The sequence below is a fragment of the Anser brachyrhynchus genome, assembly GCF_964034855.1.
Source record: "Anser brachyrhynchus genome assembly, chromosome: 17".
Classification (NCBI taxonomy): domain Eukaryota; kingdom Metazoa; phylum Chordata; class Aves; order Anseriformes; family Anatidae; genus Anser; species Anser brachyrhynchus.
Genome location: NC_137710.1, coordinates 12435928 through 12458176, shown reverse-complemented (window position 1 = coordinate 12458176; position 22249 = coordinate 12435928). Strand labels below are relative to the sequence as shown.

Here is a 22249-nt window from a genome sequence, read left to right as displayed (position 1 = left end):
GGGGTTTAATGCTGAATTTCCTGGCTCTGGCGAGATGGTCTCTCGATCATCTTTACGCGCGCACACATATATGTGAACAGATGACTTGGCACTGGCGAGAAACACTTAAAATAATGCCTCTGCCTCTGGCCAGGCCTGTGTAAATATCTCGCTCTCCCACATGCCCGCCTAGCTTTTCCTGATGCTGCGTTACTTGATCACAAATACATAATTTGTGAGAGTGTGTGTATACATAGGGCCCCTTTGATCTCAGTGCAGAAATACCCCCCCTCACATTTGGAGGGGCTGCTGCCCCGAGAACAAAAGCAGAGAATAAAAATGGTCAAATAACACATTTTCAAATGGGAAGCGTGTGTCGGCTTCCTCGAGTGGTTCTGGCACTTGTGGGGGGGGGAGAGAATGAAAAAAAAAAAAAAAAGAAAAAAAAGAGACTTTATTGAACATATAAATTTAAACTTAGTTACCGCTAACAGTTGCCTTATAAAAAGGGTCCATATAACCCACGGCAATTTTTTTTTTCCCGGAGTCCCCCGGCGCGTTTCCCAGTGCACCCGATCTCTTGGCAGAGGCGGCTGCGAGGAGCGGGGCTGGCTGCGGGCTGTGCAGGGGGAGATGTTTATTTTTCAGTCATTGTTGGCTCCCTCCCCTGGATTATTTTACTGCTGCAGATTTAAGCCCTCTACTTATTTCTGATTCTCTGGCAGCAGCTCTTTCCACGAGCACTCCCAGCTCTGTGCTTTCTCCCTTCGCTGCGTCTCGGGGTGGTGAAATTACAGGGTATGAGGGAAACGTGTAAATTATAGGGTTTATTAAAATGTAGGCGAGCGTGGCTCTCTAGGCGAAACAGATGCAGGATGGCTTGAAGTCAGCCAGCCTGACAAACTGCAGAGCAGGGGAATCATTAGAGGGGCATTTCCCGCAGGGAGAGAGGAAGCGGCCCTGGGGTGGGGGGCGAGGCTCTCCGTAAGGGAGCTGAGTCCCCAAAGCAGGGCTGCACTGGGGAGGTTTCTCCCAGCAAGCAGGATGAGGCCTCCGGGTGTACATCCCTGGTGCTGCCATCCTGCATCCCTCTCTGCCAGCCCCCAGGGGGGTCCCGGTGCTCCCTGATCCCAGAGCCTTTCCTCCTCCTCTCCCCACCCAGCCTCGCAGGCGATGATTTATTTAGGCTAAAGCATAATTCTCAGTTTATAATTTGGCTTCTCTGATATTAACCTCGGCCGCTTTTATGTTAGTTTTAAGGATGATGAAGGGACTTTTGGCGGCAGGAGAAAGCTCTCAGCAGGACCTCGGGGTTTGGGCACTGAGGCTCCATCTCGCTCTGCAAACTGGCAAGAAATGGGGCTGCTGTAGCAATACAGAATTAGGGGGAGAAAATTAGCCCTGAGTGCAGTGGCCTTTGTGCTGCCCTAGCTGCACAAAGCTGTTGTCATCCTGAAACAGAAAAACTTTCTATGGGTCCCTTCTCATCGCAGGAGCTGCCTATGCTGTGGCCCTTTGGACCATCCTTGTCACTGCTTCTCCGCAGACCCACGATTTCATGGGAAGGTTGTCTTGAATACAACTTCTCTGCCATGAGCACTGCCTTATTCCATGCCTGAGCTGTCCATATAACGGTATTTGCTTTCACAGAAACCCATTAGGAAAGTGGGCTGTGGTGTTTTAGCTGCCTAGGATTACACAGCTTGGCATAGGGCAGTGAGGATTAAAACCAGGTAGCAAGGCAGGCAGCCCTGCTCAGGCTACTGGGACGTCCTCCATGGATCCCCCATGGTCCAAGGTAAATAGTTGTAGCAGTGCTAGCTACGTTACACTGATGTTCCCCTGAGAGCTTTACCAGCCCTGCCATGCTGAAGAAGCACAGAATACCCTCTGAGCCCCAGAAAATCAAACAAAATCACACCTGTAGGGTCTTGCAACTCCCTTAGTCCTACAATATTGATTGCTCGTAAAAGATCCTGCAGTGAGAAGGCTGGAGATGTTCTCCTGTATCCATCAAATGCTTAACGTGATTGAGTCTTTTTACACCACTCCTGTTTCAATATCTCAGGGGGCTGATGAGGTCTGTATTTTTTCATTATGTTCTGTTTGTTTTGGAGAATGTCGGATCTTGGCAGAGCAGCGTAAAGCAGACAGAAAGGTTAACAAAGGAAAACATTGTTTACTAATCCCTTCGCGTGCTCCCAAAGCCTTTGAGGCAACTAAAACATGGTAATAAAATATTAATTAGTGAGTGCATTCAGGTATTCATTCAGTTTGGGGATCTCCAGCAGCCTGGTGTTTTTTAAGCACCACATAGCTGTCATCCACCGCTGCTCCTGGGTCTGAATTGGTGCCCGCCACCCCCTCAGCCCTTCCTTGATTCACGGCAGTGGCCATCAGGTGTGGCTCTCGACTCGTGGCCTGAAAGCCCACCTAAAAGCTCATCTGCTTTTCTTCCTCCTTCTTGGTTTTCAGCTACTTTGGGTTCCTCCTAACTTGGATTTTCTACTACAGTTGTTTAAGGGGAACGCGTAGAATAGGAAATGGTCCTTACGCAGCTCTGGGAGTGGAAGCGGAGACAGGTCTGGGTAGGACAGACAGCTGGATTTTAAATAACAAGGATGTGGAAGAGCTCAGGCTGGATAGTGGGAAAGGGAGAAGAGGGCAGGTCAGTGGGGAGCAGGGGGAGAGTGACTCCCTGACAAGCTCAGTTCCTCCTCTGGGGAAGTCTTGCTCTAGGCAGATGGAAGAATTGGTGAGAGCTTCGTGTTCTCATTTGGTGCGGTTTCCTAGCTAAAATGCCTTTGAAAGACAAGCAGATTTGCAAATAAAGGACTGTCAAAACCAGCTCCTCAGTTCAGATTTCTCTCCTTTTTTGAAATAGGAAGGGGAGTCGAAAAAGGCTGGTTGCTGAATGGAAATGTGCCTAACGTGATGTGGAGAGAGCTTATGCACTCAACAGTTGTATTCTCAGAGCAAATAGGGGTCTTTTGTGCTGCTTGATATTTCAGCAAAAGCTTAAGAGGAAATGAAGCAAACCCGTCTGCATTTCCAGGGGGAATTCTGCAGTGTGCATGCTGGAATATCTCCCCCTTTTCCCTTGGACTTTGTGGCTATTTTTACTTTCCCAATCCCTGACCATATGACTACTTCTGGGGTGCTCTTATTATTCCTATTGATATTTGTTTTTGATTCTTGAACATTGGCTCTTTTCCCCATTTTTAAAATGTTTTTTTGGAGACGACTAGGTTGCCTTTTCCTCTGCTGGCTCAGCCTAGGCAAAGGAGATATTTGCATAAATGTCAGTGCTTTGCCTCTGCGCTTATCTCAGCTGTACATAATTCTTCCAGTGCTCCGCTGATTTCCAAGACACGCACAACGTGGCGAGTGCAATGCTCATTCCTCGATGCAGAGGACCAGGGGAGTGGGTTCATGTGTTTGGAAACATTAGGACAGCTGGCCAGGCAGTAGCTATCAAGTGTGAGGGTGATTAACGGAACGGAGGCCTGGAGGCTGCGAGAGCAGAAGTACCGGGCTGCGGAGATGGAAGAAGGCAGGTGTCAAGTGCTGGCTCTCAGCTGCACATGGAGCTCGTGTTATTCCATGATCTAATGCCCAGGCCAGTCACCCCCTAGTACCGAGCTTAGATGTTCCTCAATTAATGAACTAAACAAAGCAAAGGTGCTAGGTGAAGAGTCGCTGGGTAAAATTGTCCTGCTAGAGCTGTAGCCGCACTCATAGGAAGTGTAGGCAATAGTCCTGACTGATGTAACAGTGAGTAAAGAGTGCACGGGGCTAGCTGTGTGCAGGAGGCAATGATAAAACAGGCGATATTTAGTGGGAGGGAGATCCTGCCTTGCTACTGAGCAGGTCTGAGCTTCTGCTGTGGGAGTCAAGTGGCTTGGATTGTTGCCTGGGCTCTCCGCTTCAGCGGGCTGCTCCTCCTGCTGCATCTATCAGCCTCTGACTTCTTGTTTCCACTCCTGCGCCAGCTTTGCCCATCTGTGTCACGTTCCAGAAGAAGGAAAAGGTCACGTAGCCATTCGTGGTTTCTCTCTCGCCTGTCTGGCTTTGCAGCAATCGCACCAAGCCCACTTTCTGCTGCTGTGGTTTTTGGGTTCGCTGTGCCACAGCAGCAGCTCTGTTGTCACGACTGTGTGCGTGAGGTTTGCTGTCTTGGAGTACAGCCGATGTGTGAACTAGGCACGAGTACTTTTTTGCAAGTGTGTATAGGCTAATACAGGTAGGCATTGTATCTTTTCTGCCTAAAAGTGGCTTGGCCTGTTGTAATGATCCCTCTCAAAATGAGCAACGTGTCCCTCTTCTGTTTGCCGCTGCGGCTTCAGTTCCTCTTACGGCCACTTGGGACGTGACATGGGTTTTATATGTGAAGGCAGAAAAGCCTAGAGGATTTTATTGTGTGAAACGGGGAGGATGGATGGAGATGGGAACCCTGAGAATTCCCAGCCAAGGATCAGAGGAGGCGCAAATGAAGCAAAACTGAAGCAGGCTATTTGAGGCAGGGGGGACTGCTGCTGGTGGGATAGCAGCAAAAGTGGTCCTGGCTTTTCCATTTGAAAGGAAGAGCGAGGATGTGGGAAGGGAAGAGGTATACGAGCCCACTGTGGGAGAGCAGAGGCTGAAAGGAGGCCCCAACATGAATTCTTCCCTTCCCACTAATGTAGAGCGTTTTCTCTATTCTGTACAGAACATGATACTCTCTTAGGAGTGACCCCCCTGACCTCCCACCTCCTGATAGGATGGCAAGTAAGTGAGTGCAAAATAAATGGCACCAAATAGACTTTTTCAAAGAGAACAAGGGAAATAAATCAGGTTATTCTGGTGCTGCATTGACAGCATGTCAAAACAACTCCCCAAAGCGTGAAACTTGGCTGGGGAATGGTAATTCCACTGCCATGATACTTGCATGCCAGATGTATGGCTTATCATCATGTCTGTCTGTCTGCCTACCTGTCTGCCTACCTGCTGTTACTCCAGGATCAATTTTTTAAGGACAAATAAAATTTGTATGTTCCTACCTCTGGTTTTGGAGCAGTAAGTGGGATCTAAATATATGAGGATTACTCAGGGAGGAAAGTCTGCTAGCTTGGAGTGGTTGGTGACACAAGATAGGAGAATAATCTGCTGGTCAGTGAGGTTCATGGTTGTATTTTACTTACTGTAGAAGTTCTCTCGCTGAGATGTGTATGTGCACAGGCAGGTGGAAGGCCCCACTCCAGGCTAGCATTACCCAGAACACCTTCCCACCTTTCTGAAGAGCAGTGACAAACAGATCTGGCAGGACAAGCTCGAGAAAACGCATTGCATCGTATTCTGCTGAGACCCAGCCTTCGTAGCACACGCAGAAAATCACTGCTCAGTAATTCCGCAAGGAAAAGGAGAAATGAAATCCAAACACGACGAACACCTCCAAGGCCTTCAGCATTGATCTGTGCTGATCACTACGAGCTGATGAACGAGGTGTAAGAAATCAGGCCAGGGAGCTCCCCACCCTCTCCTATGTGGTTCTCCGGACATACGTCGCTAAACTTGCTGTGTACAGGAGTCTTTGAGAGTGAATGCATTTGTGGATTTCATGCCTGCAAACTTCATGGTTACCCCAGTATGCACAGAATAAAGAAGGCTTAGAAATGCTGATGAAGTTAGTTAGTATACTGGAACATTCCTGTAGATTTCTATAAGTTCAGAAAAAAAATGTAAAAAATTATACTCCCTAGTAATTTCCAGGGCTAAAGGCTGAGCTCACTTCCAGTAGTGCAGCTGCTGTAAATTTATACTAATTAGCAGTAGTCTGAGTAATTTGGGGTGTAGTTAATGTTTTGGCATTGGTGCGCTTGTTTGTTTTTCTCTTTGGAGGATTAGGGGGAAATATATCTGCGCTGCACATTGGAGCTGGGAGTGGGGTTCTGTTGCTCATTTCGGACCAGATTTCCTGGCTGTGCAGAGTGTGTCTGCACAAGCAAAACTCGGGATATGGCCAAGGGCTTGTGCACAGACCCCCTGGATCCCAAGGAAGCCACAGCAGCTCGGTCCTTTGGGTATTTTGTGTTTCTGGAGACAATCCCGGTGCTGTCTGTGAGCAAGAATAGGGCTCTGAGGAGCGTGGTGTGCTATCAGCAGCACTGCTGTCACAAGAAGCACCCAGATCAGGCAGGTGTGAGCTTCAGGATGAAGCCTCATCCATAAAGTAGTCCTGATTCATAGGCATTTTTTGCCTGGGCTTAAATTTAGTGGTTTCAGACCAGTTTGCCGTGCAGGATGTCTGTCTGTCTTGTGTCTCCTTCCATTGCTGGACACTACCGGTGCCGTATCAGCACCTGTCCTACCCTCTGCACTAGGGTGTTGCTGCATGGATGATGAATTAATGATGTAACCAGGAATGAACTGAGTACAGAAATCTGTACCCATGTCACCCAGCAGGAAGCATCAGGCTGTACCACTTGATGCAGTGCTTGGTTTCGAAGGTCTGGCACTAAATAGGGATGAATCTGTCCTGGTCACCTGCTCTGCAGGAGTTGTGGAGACCCAGCCAAGGTCAGAACCACAGTGCTAAGCTCATCATGTGCATTCATCAGGGCTAAGACATCTAAAAATCAGAAAGTTTAAGCTGATTGTCTAGGCTCTCTGTGCTCTCAGTGGTTGGGTAGGGGCAAGTCAACCCTACTGCTTTAGGAGGTGTCTTAGGACTGGACAAAACACCCTCCCCAGTCTCTCTCTTGATTTCAGAGGGATCTCGGTGTAACCAGAGCATGCTAAATGCCTAGCCAAGGGAGGGTGAAGGAGGGAAGGGTCCCATGCAGCCAGCCAGTAGCAAGACAGGAGCGGAGCCCAGATTTTGTAATTTCCCAGTCCCAGGGCTTCAACCTTGTTTATTATCCTAATATCCCCCATCACCTTGGTTTATAAGCATCCCACTTCAAATAAAAGAGAGGAGAGGTGTCACACGTGACTTCGCTGCGTGCGCAGTTCCCTCGTAGTTTGATGTCAGAGCCCTGCTACTGGAAGGTAAGGGAGGGGTGACAGCACGGGGAAGGACCACCTGCATCACCAAGCACAGGCGCTCACAATTACAGGTGACCATGTAATAGCCGCTTAATCCAGAAGGGTCTCCAGAACATCCACTGCATACGCTGCAGGCCATAAAACACTTCCCAACACCCTATAACAAATTTAAGACCCTTAGTACAAAAGACCAAAAGCCACAAAAACTCTAACATGCAGGAGAGATCAAGGGCATTGCCAGTGTCCCAGGTCCCGGCAGTAGCAGGGAAATTGTTAGGTGAAAATGTCCAGATGATCTTAGGAAGTGGACCATGGCCCACCCTACAGAGGAAAGCAAGAAAACCTTACCAGCCCCTGCCAAATCTGACCCGAGGGGAAATTCTTTCCTGAATACAGGCCAAAACCCAAAGTAATTGCACATGTACTCTTTAAAAATGGATTTTATTTAGGAGAAACACATTGTCATCATCATCCTGTAAACTGCGCCAAATGTGCACTAAGGACTTCCCGTAGAAGTAGAAATTGAAAGGCTATTTTATTTTTTTTTCCTGCAGAAATGCTGCAATGAGTAAGGTGGCTCCATCCCACCACAACCTGGCTGGAGGCCCCTCTGCAGGTACCCCAGCTAGCTCGGGGGAAGAGGCATTGCTCAGCTGGAGCTGCTTTTTTCTCTCGCCAGGGTCCCCTGACAGGTAGGGTATACTGGATTTATGGCTTACAATCAATCTCAGCCTTTTGAAAGGATGACAAAGCTTTATGGAGGGTTTACTCGAGGTCCTGGCCTGAGGAACCCTGCTTGGTGTTGGTACATCTGCAGTGGTGGATTCTGCAGAGTGCAGCTCCTCTCTGCCTCCCACAAAATTTTCTGCGATGCACAGGGCTTGTAAAAGTCTTAAGTGCCACTTAAATCTAACTTAGGGATACTGAAGGACCTGTTCTTAAGGCAAATTTGCTTCTGTTTCCTGCAGTCCCAACCCAGTTCCTCTTTTTTTCTTCTCTGTGATTTGACTTTCCACTCTTGGTTATGGCAGTAATTGCAGCGAGAGCTATCTAGGCTGCAGTTTAACCACGTCTGTAGAAGCATACAGATTTTAAAGCATTTCCTAGGAAGGCTTACCCAAATTAAAGGGCTACTGAGTATCCAGCATTACTAATATAGCCAGCTATATGTTCTAGATAGAGTCAAGACCGGTGCTGGGAAGGCACGGGCAGATGCTCCCTTAATCTCTTAGCTCCTAAGCCACCATTTTATGAATGGGACCACCATTCTTCAAAGCAGGGCCCAAAATTGGACAGAGCCATTGGCCTTGAACTTTCCGAGCTCCTGACTGGTGTCTTAGGCACAACTACCCTTACCAGATGTGGGGATCAGTGCTGACATGACCAGCCTGTGCCCAGAGCTCACCAGGGAACCCCTCTGGGACCACCTGCGAGCATGGGACGTGTGCTGGCCCCAGGTGTAATAAGGACACTTATGCACTAGGGACTGCACAGACACCACCAGGCCAACTCAGGAGCTACCCAACGGGACAAGCCACAGCTCTTATGCTCGGGGTTATGGAAAGCCATCAGGGCTGTAGGTATTTGCAACCCACTGGTATTGAAGTGGACACCTAATTATTGATTGTATTGTGATTTTGGCAATGTGTGCAGGGGGCTGATATTTCCAGTGCCTCGGGTGCTGTGAGCACTCCCTGGCGCAGCCGTGGGACAAAAAGCTGGGGACTCCCACAGGGTGAGGATGCAGCCCCAGTGAACATCTTCCCTGCTTCATCCTGTTTTAGCTTTGCCCCCAGGATGGTGGCTCGCAGGCAGCCTGGGCAGGGCTGTGGTTTGTGGTCCAGCAGCATGCTTCTCCTCCAAAATCTGCTGGCAGAGGCAGTGCTGTGAGCAGCAGTGGTGCTTTCAACGTGCCTGGCTGCCTGGTGGTGATTCTCTGAGACAGGAGATGAGTTCAAGATGAGACACAACTTCACGGCTCCTCCTGGCCCCCAGTCTGCTCGCGGTTGGCATCCAGGGCCAGCTTCCTTCTGAATTCACTGTCAGGATGCTCAGGCTGGCTGCTGAGCAGGCTGAGCTTCCTGGCAGCTTGGCTTAGATGGGAGCCTTGCTTCAGGCTCCCTTCTCGTGCCTGCTGAGAACCAGGAGCAGCACCATTCTGCTCAGAGCTGCGGCAGGAGAAGGTGTGCCAGCCCTCCCAGCCCACATTGCCCTGCCTAGATCCCACCAGCTCTTCCCTTGCCCAGCCAGTTTTCATGGCAAAGCCAAAAATGACAAGATTTAATGACAGCTAAGCCATTACAGTCAAAGAGACAAGTGTTGCTGAGTGTTGACATCAATATTTTTAATAGGAGGATTATATATGTGTGTGTGTGCACGTGTGTATTTGAAAAGAGGCTAAAAGCAAAAGTCAGTGTTAAGTACAAGCAAGCATGAAAGAAATAAAAATAGCCCGGGTTGGACTGGGTGAGGAGAAGAGGAGGTCGCACTATTTCCGTTAAACGTGACATTTACATGGAGGGTGAACTTGAAACTTTGACAGGACTGTGCACATCCCCTCCAGAGCCTGCTCCTGCAGAGCAGCCGCCACACAGTTTCCCTGCTGGTGATCTCTTGTTAATTAGTGTGCTCCTCTTGGGTGTGGGGAAAATTGAGGGAGAAGAGGGATCGTGGGCTATTTTCTGAAATTGTCACATCAGAATCAAACTGCTCTGCTGCTGGGGACTTGATTTTGGAAGTGATGCGCTCTTCATTCCTCTCTGTGAGAAAAAGTGTTAAAGGACATGCTCAAATGCCACCCATTTTTATGAAGACCCATGAAAGCTGGTTTGGCTTTGGGGTATTTGCCTGGACTTTAGAAGGGTTCAGTTCCTCCATGTTCAGCACCTGCTGAGCCTCAAGGCTGGATCTGGATCTCGCTGTGGGTCCCCAGTCCCTGGGGCCAGACCCTTGCCTGTTTCCATGGGGTTTGTATTGCTCCCAGCCACAGAGTGGCCAAGGGGAACCTGAGCATCATCATCTTCTTCCAAACCACCGCAGGGAAAGCACACATGAGAAACAGAGTGACAAAAAGAGTGAACATACAGTTCTCTGTACTTCCTGATGAAAAAAATAGAAACCAAGAAACCAAACCCACCCAATTTCCTCTTCTCTGTGATTCCAAGAGGACAGTTTGATGCGGTGAGATGCGTTCGGGCTCTGCCGAGTGGGGTCATCCTGCTGGTGTTGCTGGAGTTGGTCTATCCAGGGCAGCCCCTGGTGCTTCCCCGCACCCTGTGTGGCTGTAACCCCAACCCAGCCGGCTGGGCAGAGACCTTGGCAGGCATTAATAACCCAGGGAAGGTTCCTGCTGCTGCGGCCAGAGCAGGCCTTGCTGTGCTCTGAGTCCCGCGCCAGTCATAGGGGTCAAGCTAATGTTGACACTGGGCCCTTTGATTGTGCTTGATTCATGTGCGTACACCACTGGTAGGTCAGATGGGCCGTTAATCCCCCATCCCTTCCCCCTTCCCCAGAAAAAAGAAACAAAAAAAAAGGAAGGAAAATGAGAAATAAGTTTAGCGGGTGACTTCCCGGCTCACTTCGAGGCTTGTGATGTGAGTTGGCTGCAAGGTCTGAGTGTTTAGGATTGAGGGTGTTTTCTCTGTACTTTGGGTTTTTTGGTAGCCTGGTGATTGAAAAGCATGGGAGGAGAAAAGTGGAGCTGATGTGAGCCGGGGAGCCAGGTCTGGCAATGCCTCTCAGGGCTGGGTAGTGGCTGCCGAGCCCTATGGCGGGCCTGGGGATGCAAATGGAGATTCAATTCATATTTACATTTCTATTTAAATTCATGTTTTTTTTTTTAAATTTCTATTTAAATTCTGCACCCGGTGGGCCGGAGGAGGCAGAGTCGTGCAAAACAGCACATCCCCACCTATACATAAGAGAGCTTTAGCCCATTCATTTCCTTTCTTTGTGATTTTTTAATTAATTTATTTAGTGTTACAGCTGATGAAACAAATCAGGTGTCACAGGGAGCCCCCTTAGGCAGTTTACAGTCTCCTTCTGCTAGGACACAGGGTGCTGGGGCAGCCCTGAGGTGGGATTTCTGCGGGGGTCGTCGGGCTGGGAAACTCCGAGATGGGGCTGGAAATGGGGGGGCCAGGGCCCTGACACCCCCTTCGAGGGCTGAAAATAGCCAAGCCCCGGGCTGGGGAAGCTGGTGTGGGCAAATGCCCAATTAGGGAATCTTTGTCAGATTCGGGCAAGCCGAGATAAGTCTCTTTTATCAGCCTATAAAAATACCACTTTCACTTATCTGGAGCTACCTACGCCGCGCAGCTGCGGGAGGGTGGGGAGAGGAGGGGTTACAGACGGGCTTGGGGGGGTTGCAAAACCGTTTTGTGCTCCCCAGCGAGCCTTCTTCCCCTCCTCTTCCTCCCCTCGCAGAGGTGCCTGGGCACGCGTGGGCTCGGGTCCCGGCACGGAGGGCATCCCCCATCCTTTTCCCTTTTATTTTTCCATTCCCCCTCAAGCATCACGCTCCGGCTGAGCCCGCGCGTGCTTAGGGCAAGGTTCCGGGGATCCCGTGGGGCACCCATGGGTGGGCGTGAGCCCACTGGGAGGGGGGCACCCATGGGTGCGGGTCCGTACCAAGAACCCCTCTTCGGATGTGTAGCTGTTGGCTGGGTGCCCAACCATGAACGCATTTTTTTTTTCTTTCCCTTTTTTCTGTTTCCGTAGAAATTCTCAGCTCCCTGCAGCTGGCACCCCGAGGCCAAGGGGCTCTCAGCCGTCCGTCTGTCCGGCCGCTGGCTGGCTGCAGGCACGGGGAGGGGGGGGGTGGAGGTTTAAAAAAAAAAAAAAAAGGCATCGTGCATCTGGGCGAGATCCGCCCTGCACGCATCTCCCCAGGAATACCCACACGCAAACAGAGGATCAAGACGTGGAGAGAGTGCTAACATGCATTCCTACTGTGGGAAAACATGCTGCACTTTGATTATTTTCTCTGTGGTTTCCAGTCTATTTGGGCTGGAGGAAAACGATCAGATACAGCGTGGAGGGGGGAAAAAAAGGTCAGGCGTCTAAAGCCAAATGACTGCTTTCGAGGCTTTTTAGGGGAGAGTGTCGGTGGAGGGAAAAGATGATGGAAAAGGCGGGCATAAATTCGGTTTGGGGTTAAAATCCCCTAGTCGGGTCTGCCCAGGTGGGGCGTCTTCCTCGCCCCTTATCCCCTCGGGGTGTGTGTGTGGGGGGGGGACACGAAAATAGCCCCTTGCTATTTTTTTTACGGCAGAACAAGCAAAGCCGGCTGGCATAGGCAAGCTCAGAGCCGCTCCACGGAGGTCCCCACTGTCGCGGGGAGGGCTTTTGCTAAATTTTGGCCATCGGGGCTGGAGGGTTACACCGGGGAGAAGCGCTTCTCTTCGGATTTGGGCAGGCAAAACTTTGCACGGGAATTTTTTCCTACCCTCTTTCGAGGAATAAACGCCGTCCCCGCCGCGGGTGGGACGCGGAGGCTGGCAGCGGGGGGACACGGGGAAGGGGCAGCCCCCGGGGCAGCCTGTCCCATCGGGCCCGTACCTTTCGCACACATTTGCTGGAAGGGCTTGGAAATACTTTTCCAAATATAGCCCCGGAGCGGCCGTTCCCCCCGCCCCGGCCTCCCCCCGATGCCCTTCACCAGCGCAGCCCCCCCCGGGCCGTGCCCGGTAGCCGGGGGGGAAAGCCGGGTAGCCGCAGGGGTCGAGCCTCCCACGCAAAACACGCGTGGAAAGTCGCCGAGCCCAGCTGCTCTTCACTTTCCCTGGGAAGTGGGTTATTTTATTTATTTATTTATTTATTTTGGAGGAGGAGAAGGGGATGCTGCGGTCCCCACGTTTGATTTTTCGGGTCCTCCCCCCCCCCCCCCCGCCGCTGTCACCTCCTCTCCCTTCCTTCCCAAAGCAGGGCACCTTCCCCGCCTGCCGTGATACCCACGCAGCGGAGGGCCAAGAATTTCCTCTCGTAACCACGCGGCCTAACCAAAACCTGGGAAATTCCACCCAAAATTCCTTGGAGAAAAAAGGGGCGCAGTGCTGGTGTGGGGGGAACGCCCGAAGGAAGCGCTCAGCTCCGGGGCTGGGGGGAGGACAGAATTTTGGGGAGAGAGCCCCCCAGCACTGTTCCTGCCCCCGAGGGGGGATTTTGGTGGATTCCTCCCATTTTTGGACCACTGATGCCCGTGTGGTGGGGGACAGCGAGGGGACAAGGAGGGGACAGCGCTTCTCACCTCTGCCGGGGGAACCGGGGGGGCTGAACCCCCTGCCAGCACCTGGGGGGGGGCACCCCTCCCGGGGAGCCTTCAAAGATCATTTTAGCAGTGTGTTTCGTTGTTATATTTATATATATGTATTTTTTTTCCATTATGAAAGGCTCTGCCTGGGTTGTTTCTCCCCCATCACGTTTTTATAGTGAGATCAAGGACAAGCTTGTTGCGTTGTGGTGGCGGGTCGTTAGGTTCCACCCCCCCACCCCCCCTTTTTTTTTTCTTTTTCCTAAACTCTCATCGGGGTAAAGCTCTAAGAAGTTTGCGGTTCGCCCGGTGCAATTAAGAGGGAGAGGGAGCGAGATCTTGATTGCTTCTGCTCGTTCGGATCGCTTCGGAGGCGGGGGGGGGGTGGGGGGGTGGAGAGGCGGGCGGGAATTGATTTTAGATTTCTCTTTTATGTCGGGTCTGGTTTCTGGTGATTAAATTTCTCTCTTATGTGGACTGAACCTACGGATAACTGATTAATAACATGCCACTTGGCGCCAACACGGGGTCTCGAGGCCTTTAATCGGCAAGATGCACAAGAGAACAGAGAGAAACACAGAGCAGGACAAACTCCACCAACTATTTTAGCCTGCTGTTCTCTGCCTCGGCGGATTTTTTTTTTTTCATCTATTCAGTATTTCCTGCTAAACTCGTAAACTTTATTTGATTTACAGCTATTTCATGAACCTGCTTAAACTAACATGTGTTCCGTCTTGTCCAACTGAATCATAAAAAACAATCTTGGATCCAAACGAGTTTTTTTTTTTTTTTTTTTTTTTTAAGAAACGAGTTATTAATGACAGAAAATAGGCATTGTCTCGAACGGCGGCTGCTCCGGCCTCCGGGGGCCGGCAGCCGAGGGGGGAACCGGGCTCGGAGCCGCAGGTAGCGCCCGGGCTCTCGGCTCCAGCGACGGAGGGCTTTGCGCGGAGATTCGAGCTCTTTTCTTTATTTTTTTAAAAATTATTATTATTATTCCAAAGCATAAAATATTTATTCTTTGGAAATGAACGGTTTCCAAGCGCATGGCACCCAAAAAGTGCTCTCGGGCTGTGCTGGCAGCCTGCAGATGCACGGGCGAGCAAGCAAAGGCACCCGGCTGCCTCCAAAAACTAGCTGCCGGGCACAAAAGGAGCTGCTGATATTGTCTCAAACACGGGAAAACGTCCTTTTTTGGGGTGTGTACATCCACCGCTACACCTAGACCAAAACAGACAAGCACGTACCCAGCTTGAACGCTTAATATAGGTGAAACAGGTATAAATATATGGCGATGTATATTCTCTCTCTATATATTATGTACGTATAGGTGAGCACGCAAGTATGTGCACGAAATCGGCTTCACCCAGCCGAGTGCCACCCTGAGCAGCTCTTTGTACCTAGTCGTTCAGCCCTGTTCCTTAACTCTGAAGGGAGAAAAACCCCTTGGGGACAGCGACCTGCAGCCCCCAGCCCCCAAACCCATTTCGGTGCCGCAGCGCAGGGCCCTGAGATTTACAGATCGCGGCCTCATCCAGCCTTTGCACAAGGGGCAAGGCTATGGAAGGGGGAGGAAAGGTTCGTTTTCTCCTGCTCTCTTCATTCTGTGAATATTTCACATTATTATTATTTATATTATTTACTATTATTATTATGCTACTAACGTTAGCTGGAGAGCACCACCACCACCAAACCGTCCCATTTAGGAGCCGTTTGGGTAACACATAGGAGCTGTATTTTCACCGCGAGGACAACGCGGATTTGAGGGATGCCCTCTCCCCCCTTCTGAAGCCGGTTCCCAGCCGCTGTCCCCGGGATGGGAGTGGGGTTGGGGACCGCAGCCGCCTTTCTGAGTGCTGGGGAGGGGTTTCAGACCCTAAAACGCGTGGGGGTCCCGTTATTATCAAGGATGCCTTCAGCCAGGCTTGGCCGCGCTTTCGCTCTGCGTTATGTAGGGCAGGGGAAAGAAATGGGACGGGGACGGGGAAAACGAGGGGAAACGGGGAAAGGGAGAAAGAAGGCGAGAGGGAACGGAAAGGGGGAGAGGGGGAAAGAAGAAAAAAGTGTTGGGAAGCAAGGGAGGGAGAACACGTGGCGGGGCGAGGGCGCTGCGCAGTGCCCCGGGTGCTGTCCCCGCTCCCGTCCCTTGTCCCCCCCGGGGGCCGGGGCCGCGCTGGGGCACGGGAGGGGACGGATGAAGCTGGCAGGTGGCCCTGGGGTGGCCTCGGGCCCCTTCTCCCCAGCCCATCCTGGGCCATCCCGCCCCCGGCTCCCCCGCCAAGGTCATTGCAAGATCACTTTCAGCGAAAGGCACGGGGCGCTGAAGACTTTCCCCCTCTTGCCCCCTTTAGCTTTCTTCCCAGGGCGAGAGTGAGGCCTTATCTTCTTTTATTTTCTCCTTCGGCCCGAGATAAAGCCCTGATTGACACCCTGTTTGGCGATGGCAGATTAGCGTTTCTATTCTGGCATCAATAACGCGCCTCGCTCCATCGGGACGCATTGATTGGGGCGGGGAGGGGGATGCTGAGCACCCCGTGCCAAAAAGTCATCCCCGTGCTGGCTCCCTGAAAAGGGGGAAAATGGGGAAAAAAAAGCCTATTCCCCCTTCCCTGGGCTGCACTGTGCGAGCAGAAAAATCTGGGGAGAGGGCCGAGCCGCGGGCACCCCCCGGGCTGCAGTTAAAATGCCTTTTTGGAGGCAGAGAGGGCTGGGAGAATGGGTGCCTCTTGCTCCGGGGATACTCCTAGTCTGATTTTGGGACCCCTTCACCTGCTCCCCGGGTGCCAGCTGGGACCTGCAGGGGGGAAAAAGGGGAAAAAAGGGATTTCCATCCCACGGGCACGCGTGGGAGGCAGCGCTGGTGCCTGCACAGCACCGCGTTTTGCAGCCCTGCCTCTGCCCCGCTGGTTATTTTTCATTTTCGTCAGTGTTTTAAAGCCTGGACTTTTCCTGGGAAATTAATGGGCTGGGGGGAGGGGATGTTTTTTAATTGCAAACATTTTTTTTTTTTTTAAACAGTAAGAAGGGCGGGAAGAAAGACCCGAAACCAGAAACTTTTAAAGAAAAATGCTGTTCACCTGTAATAACGAAAAATCAAACAAAAAGCTCGACCCAGGTATCTACGCCGAAGGGTCTTCTAAGCGCAGAAATTCTCGACCACCGAATATATGGTTTTGCAGTGGAAACAGTGACACGACGAGAACCGCGTTTGCGTTACTTTGAGACAAACATCTTCCTGACGAACCCTCAAATCAATAGAGCGAGCCACTGCCCAAAAAAAAAAAAAAAAAAGGCGGAGGGGGGGGAAGTGAATGGACCGAAGTGCTTAAGTACTTCCAGAGAAGATGATTATTTTAAATACTTGTTTTCTCCCAGGTGCGTATTTCGCCAAAGAGGGTATGAGGCCAAAAAAAAAAAAAAAAAAGAGAGAAATAAAAAAGGGGAGAATTGGTCGGAGAGAAGTAAATTACCTAAAAATGGAAAAAATATATTCTTGCTATTGGGGAGCTGGAAAAAAAAAAAAAAAAGGGAGTTAGAGAGCCAAAAATGCCGCAGTATATAGGTTTTATAAGCTCCGAGGCGGTCAGCGGCGCGCTGCCCCGGCCCTGGGCAGGGGCGCTCCCGGGGAGCTGCGGGCGAAAGGCTCCGGGCTGTGGTGCGGCCCCAAAAAGTGGCTTTAAAGGCAGCGAACAGGGCTGGGGGGGCGAGTTCACGCTCGGCACTATTTCTTACTGCTGACACCTCGACCCCACTGCAAGCCGGCACCCCGGCCGTGCCCCCCTGCCTCCTCCTCTCCAGGGTAAAACCCGCCAGGAGAAACCTCGGAGGCCCCCCCGCCACCCTCTGAAGGCGGCGAGGAGGCAGGGGGGCTCCTCCAGGCTCCAGCCATGCCACCCACAAAAGCGGGGTCTCCCCGCGGTCTGCGACCCTCGGGAGCGGGGAGGCCGGGCCCGGGTTGAGGGGGCCTGATCCTGCGCTGGTGGAGAGGAGCTGAGCGAGCTGGGGGGGGGGGGGGCTGAGAGGGCTCCCCCACCCGGCCACGCACTCCCAGCCCACGCAGGTAAGTGCCCCCGTGAGGGGATGCTCGGGGGTTTCAGCGAGTGCGGGAACCTATAGCGCCTATGGATCAGTGTATAGGCGGTGCACGCACATCTGTCCTCTCCCCTGCTTTTTTTTTTTTGGGTGTGCACGGCTTTGCACGCACTCTGGGAAGCGAGCAGCGGGATCCAAGGGGGGGGGGAGGCGGATTTCTGCTTGTGCTCACCCAAAATGCGTGCGGGAAATATAGGTGGGAATAGAAAGAGTCCCGCGTGGGTAGCGGCTCGGGCAAGGGGGGCTTGCACACGCGTAAATGCTGCTGTGTGCGTGTGCACGGTGGCCTCGTTATTTGCACGTGTGTCTTGGCGATGCGCGTGTCCGAGCATCCATGCAGCACTTATATTCTCTCTCACCGATGTATTTCTGCACGCGTGTGCGTCCCACGTGCAGCCTCCATGTATAAAATTCGCATCAATTCTTTACCGAGGACACGGCCCCGTGCCAACGTGGTTTATTTTTTTGGCAAACCGCGCGTGTGTTCGCCCCCGGGCGTGCGCGCACACTTCTGGGTCACATATATATATATATAGATAGATAGATATAGATATGGGCTCCTATATGCTGCCGTTCCGCTCCGAGTGCATGGGTTTGGCCCGCATAGGGCCGCGATTGCCGGCCCCGAAGCAGCGGGGCAGGCTTTGCAAAGGGCACGGTCGTCCCTAGGCTGCCGGGGGGGGGTTCGCCATCCCCACCCCGCTCATTTGTTCGGGTGTCCCCAGCTGAGGGCCGTGCAGGGCAAATCGGGGCCGGGTGGGGGGGGCTTCTCCTCCCCGACCCCCTTTTTTGTTTTTTGGCCATCCTTTCCGCTGCTTTTTGCCAGGGCCTGCTTCCCGAGGAGCCCCGGGTGTCGGCAGGGCTGGGGGGGGCCCTTTTTGGGAACACTTACCCGGCGTCCAGATCCTGCAGCAACTTCTCGTTCTTCCTTAGGTGATGCTCTTTATTTTCTCTCTCCCTATTTCTCCTCCTCCTCTTCCTCCTCCTCTCTCTCTTTTTTTTTTTTTTCTGTTGGAGGAAAGAACGGTTTAAGCATCTTTGGCGAAATGTTTGCTGCAAGCTGCCGCGAGTGCATCGCAAAAATCCCCGCAGGTTAATAGGAAAGGCGCTGGGACGCGGGGAGCGCCGCGGCTCCTCTGCAGCCACTGGCTGCGCTGGAGGGATTTGGGGGTTTGGGGCTTTTTTTTTTTTTTTTTTTTTTCCCTTCGCTTGTCAATCTCATTTGGCAAATAATCGCCTCGATTTACTACTTTTTTTTTTTTTTAATCACAGCAAATAATTGGTTCCCGAAGCACGCTTGAATCTGTGCAAATAACCAGGTTATCATTTACTATATATAGCCCAGAGTGTTTGCTTCCAGAGGCGCCTGAGCATTCATTTGACAAGTTTCCTGCTCACTCTAATAGCTTTCCCCCCCCCCCCCCCCCCTTAAAAATTAGGCTGAATAATGCCAATGCCGTTGGATTAACCGGGCTGCTCCTGATGAAGCGGGAGCTTTGCTACTGGTTTCCCCTTTTTCCGCCCCAAGAAGGAGTGGGTTTTCCTGGAGTTTCCAGAGACACGATGCCTGCTTGGGTGATACACACACATATATAACACGCACTCCGTCACACCCACATGTATACATGTGCGTGCATTGTGTGTCTTATATATTCATGTCTATACGTGCACTCGCATCTATATGGGGAGGGTGTACACACGCAGAGGAGCACGGCCAGCCTCAGCGTACTGTGCGTTGCGCCGAATGGTTTCTTGGAAAAAAAAAAAAAAAGAAAGGAAAAAAAAAGAAAAAAAAAAGGAATCTCACTGATAGGGCTTTAAAAGAGGAGAATAATACAAATTAACCTTCCATTACTGCTGCAGTCAACCATGACAGAATAGGCCAGTTGCGTGGTTGGTGACGTCTCCGTGTCCTATAGGAGCAAAGCTCGTGAGATAGCAGCTATCGCCTTGAACTCTCTTTATTTTATTGGAGTATGGCTGGTAATAAACAGTAATATTTAATTTGTCTGAGACCACAAATCGGCTTCTAGCTGGAAGGCTCCTTTGCCTTGACATTACAGTCCTAGAGAGCCTGGACTTGCGGTCCTTTTCCCAGCTTTTTTTTTTTTCCTCCTTCTTCACCCCCCCCAACCTGCAGACGGAAATAAATTCGATTTATTTGCATCGTTTTCAACTTGTCTTCAAGGTGTTTGAGAGCTAGTGTGGCATTGGAGAGGTGAGTGCTTGCTTTGCGCTAGCAGTGCTTTCAGGCAGCGGGCAGCAGCCGTGCTCCTGCAAACTTCGAGATTTACACTTTTCCCTTTCTTTCTGGCGAGGGGAGGGAAGGTGGTGTTCTCTCTCGCTCCCAGCTGCGGGCAACCTTTTTCCCTTGCTGCTCGGATTTATTTTTTAAGGAGAAAAAAAAATAAATCTCGGGTTGGCTGGCTATTTGGGGAAGCTTCCCTCAGCAGCCGTTGCTTCCCCCTCGGCCCGGCTTTCCCCCAGCCTGGACGGGAGCTGCTACTTTTCTTGTTTTTTCCCCCAATTTGCACCTTTCCGAGGGGCGGCCAGGCAATGGAAGGGCTCCTCCAGCCCTCGCCGTGCCCGCACCCAGGCCGGGGCTGCGGCACCCGCGGGGGAAGACCCGCCCGGTTTGCTCCCTCGTTTGTTTGTGTTTGGAAGGGCTCCACGGCTCGTTTCCCTCTAAAAATAATGAAATATGGGACTAGCTTTGTTCTGTTTGTTTAAGTAGCGTTCGCTGGCTAATTCTCTGCGGCTACAAGTGCAGTTATTTTATTATTCTGATTTGCAACCGTTTAGCGTGCGCTGGGTCTCCTCGAGTCGCTGTGGAACTGGCGTGCGCCCGGGGAGGGTTTGGGAGATGCCAAATTTACACCTACACATGCCCCCCCCCCCTCCCCGGAGCCTCTGACCCCCGCGGACTTTGCGCCTGGTGCCTTTTTATTTATTTTTTTGCTCACCTCCAACTTTTCGGGGGGCTGCGGCGTTATCGCGCCCTGCGAGGGCTCGGAAAAAGGCTCGATTTGCTGAAACTTCGGCGAAATGCACGAGAAATGTCCGAGAGGGAGAAAAGAGCGAAGGTTTGGGGGGGGGGGGGGGGGGCGAGGAGAGGGTGGGGGAAGGAGGAGGAGGGTGGGCAGAGCAGATCTAAACCATGCCATTTATTCCAAGTCTTATCAAAAATCCGACTCGCCAATCTGGTTCTCTTCAGGCTGCAGAATGCGACAGGGAGGCTGTTTACCCTGCGCTGACCTATTCAACTTTACCCTCAAAATAATACATTAAAAAAAAAAAAAAAAAGGAGAGCGAGGAGGGAGAGAAGGAAGATGCAGATAAAGCCACATCCCCGCTCCTCGCTGACGGCTTGATTATTTGAGCACAGCGGAGGCTCCGGGGGCTGCGGCCCTCGGCCGGGCAGCGGGGCGAGGAAGAGGATGGAGAAGGGCTCGAGGGGGTGGAAAGCTCAAGGGGTCCCCCCTCGGCTGTGTTTTAGCCCCACTTCTCCGTGTTTCATCCCTTTGGCCAGGTTAGGAGAGTCCACTCGGGGGACATCTCCCCCCCCCCCATACACATAAAAAATATAATAATAATTAAAAAAAAAAAAAGGCCTCTGTGAGCAAAGCTGGAGATGGGCACAAATCCACACCTCCAGGCTGCCTTTGAGGGCAGGGGGGGCCGGGGGTGGTGTGAGGTTAGCGGAGCCAGCGATTTATTTAAAGGGGTGAGGGAGGAGAAGGGGGGGTGGATGGTTGGGGGGGGGGGGGTGAATATTCCCAGGCGCTGAATTTTCTCTTTGGTTGGGAGAGATGGATGGAGGAGGGAGGGAGGGAGAGGAGGTAAGGCAGAGGGGGAGGGCTGCTGGGGAGTTTGGCGATTGTCTTTGTGCCTTGTTCTTGTTTGCCGGCCAGAAAAATAGGCTGGAAAAAAAGGAGCTTTGGGGGGGAGGGGGCGGGAGGGAGGGCTTGGGGGGTGGGGGGGTGGGGAGGAAGAAGAGCGAGTCTCTTCGGAGCAGGATCCCAGCTGGTTGGCCAACGGGGCCCGGCACTTGGCGAGCGGAGCTGGACGAGCCCGCGGCACCTCCGCGCTCCGCGCAGCGCCCTGTAGCCCAGCGCGCCCCGCTCCGCGCAGCCCCTGCCCGCCCGCCCGGAACTTTCTGCAAATTGCTTTTTTATTATTATTATTATTATTTATTTTTAAAGGAGGGTGCTCTTTTTCCTCTCTTTCGTCCCCTCCCTCTTTTTTTTTTTTCCTTAAATTATTAGTATTTTTTTTAATTATTATTGCTATTTTGAGGAGGGGGAGTAGGAAGAGTGGGGTGGGGAAAACTGTCTTCCAGAGCAGGCTGAGAAAAGGGGTGGGGGTGGGGGCTTTATCTTGGTCTCAGGATCCTTTCTAGTGCGTCTGACAACCTGGAAGTGTTTGGAGAGAGCAGGAGAGAGAGAGAGAGAGAGAGAGAGAGAGAGAGAGAGAGAAGCAGGCAAGCAGCTTGCGTTGGATAGATCTTTTTCTTCCAGGCTGGGTTTTCACATGCTGATCCGCAAATAAATAAATAAAAGGAAATATGCACACGAGAAGCCTGATCCCATTGTAATTTCCATTGCCAAAGGGGAAAATATACACATACATATATATATGGAGATGCATTGATTGCATGGAATTCAACAAGCAAGGTAACAGCTCTTCCATTGCCATGTATGTCCGTCGGTGTCTGTAATATGTGTGTGTGCGTGCGTGTGTGACCGGGAGAGAGCGAAAGTGCCTGGCTGGGGTCATTGTTTTACACAAATTGTCTGTGCCGAGCCTGCAAGGCCCCGGGAGCCGCGGGGTGCGGGGGGGGGCCGCTCTCTGCAGCGCTCCCGGGGCTGGCTGGGGGGCCTGGGGGGGCCGCGGCGTACGGGGCGA

General features: G+C 51.9%; 1 protein-coding gene across 5 annotated transcripts in view; it reads left to right on the top strand.

Annotated features, from left to right (window-relative positions):
• TBX5 (T-box transcription factor 5) overlaps nt 1–22249 on the top strand; it is a 126120-nt gene that overhangs the window by 67309 nt on the left and 36562 nt on the right. The window contains exon 2 of one of the 5 annotated variants that reach the window (XM_080559193.1): nt 7557–7694. The exons of 2 other annotated variants lie outside the window; for them this stretch is intronic. Coding sequence is in view for 1 of the 3 variants with exons in the window: in XM_080559190.1 (XP_080415316.1) it covers nt 21999–22017 (19 nt within the window). In the remaining 2 variants the exon portion in view is untranslated. Of the gene's footprint in view, nt 1–7556; nt 7695–16202; nt 17313–21635; nt 22018–22249 lie in introns of those variants that run through there. 2 more of the 5 variants (XM_080559195.1, XM_080559190.1) reach the window with 2 other exon arrangements.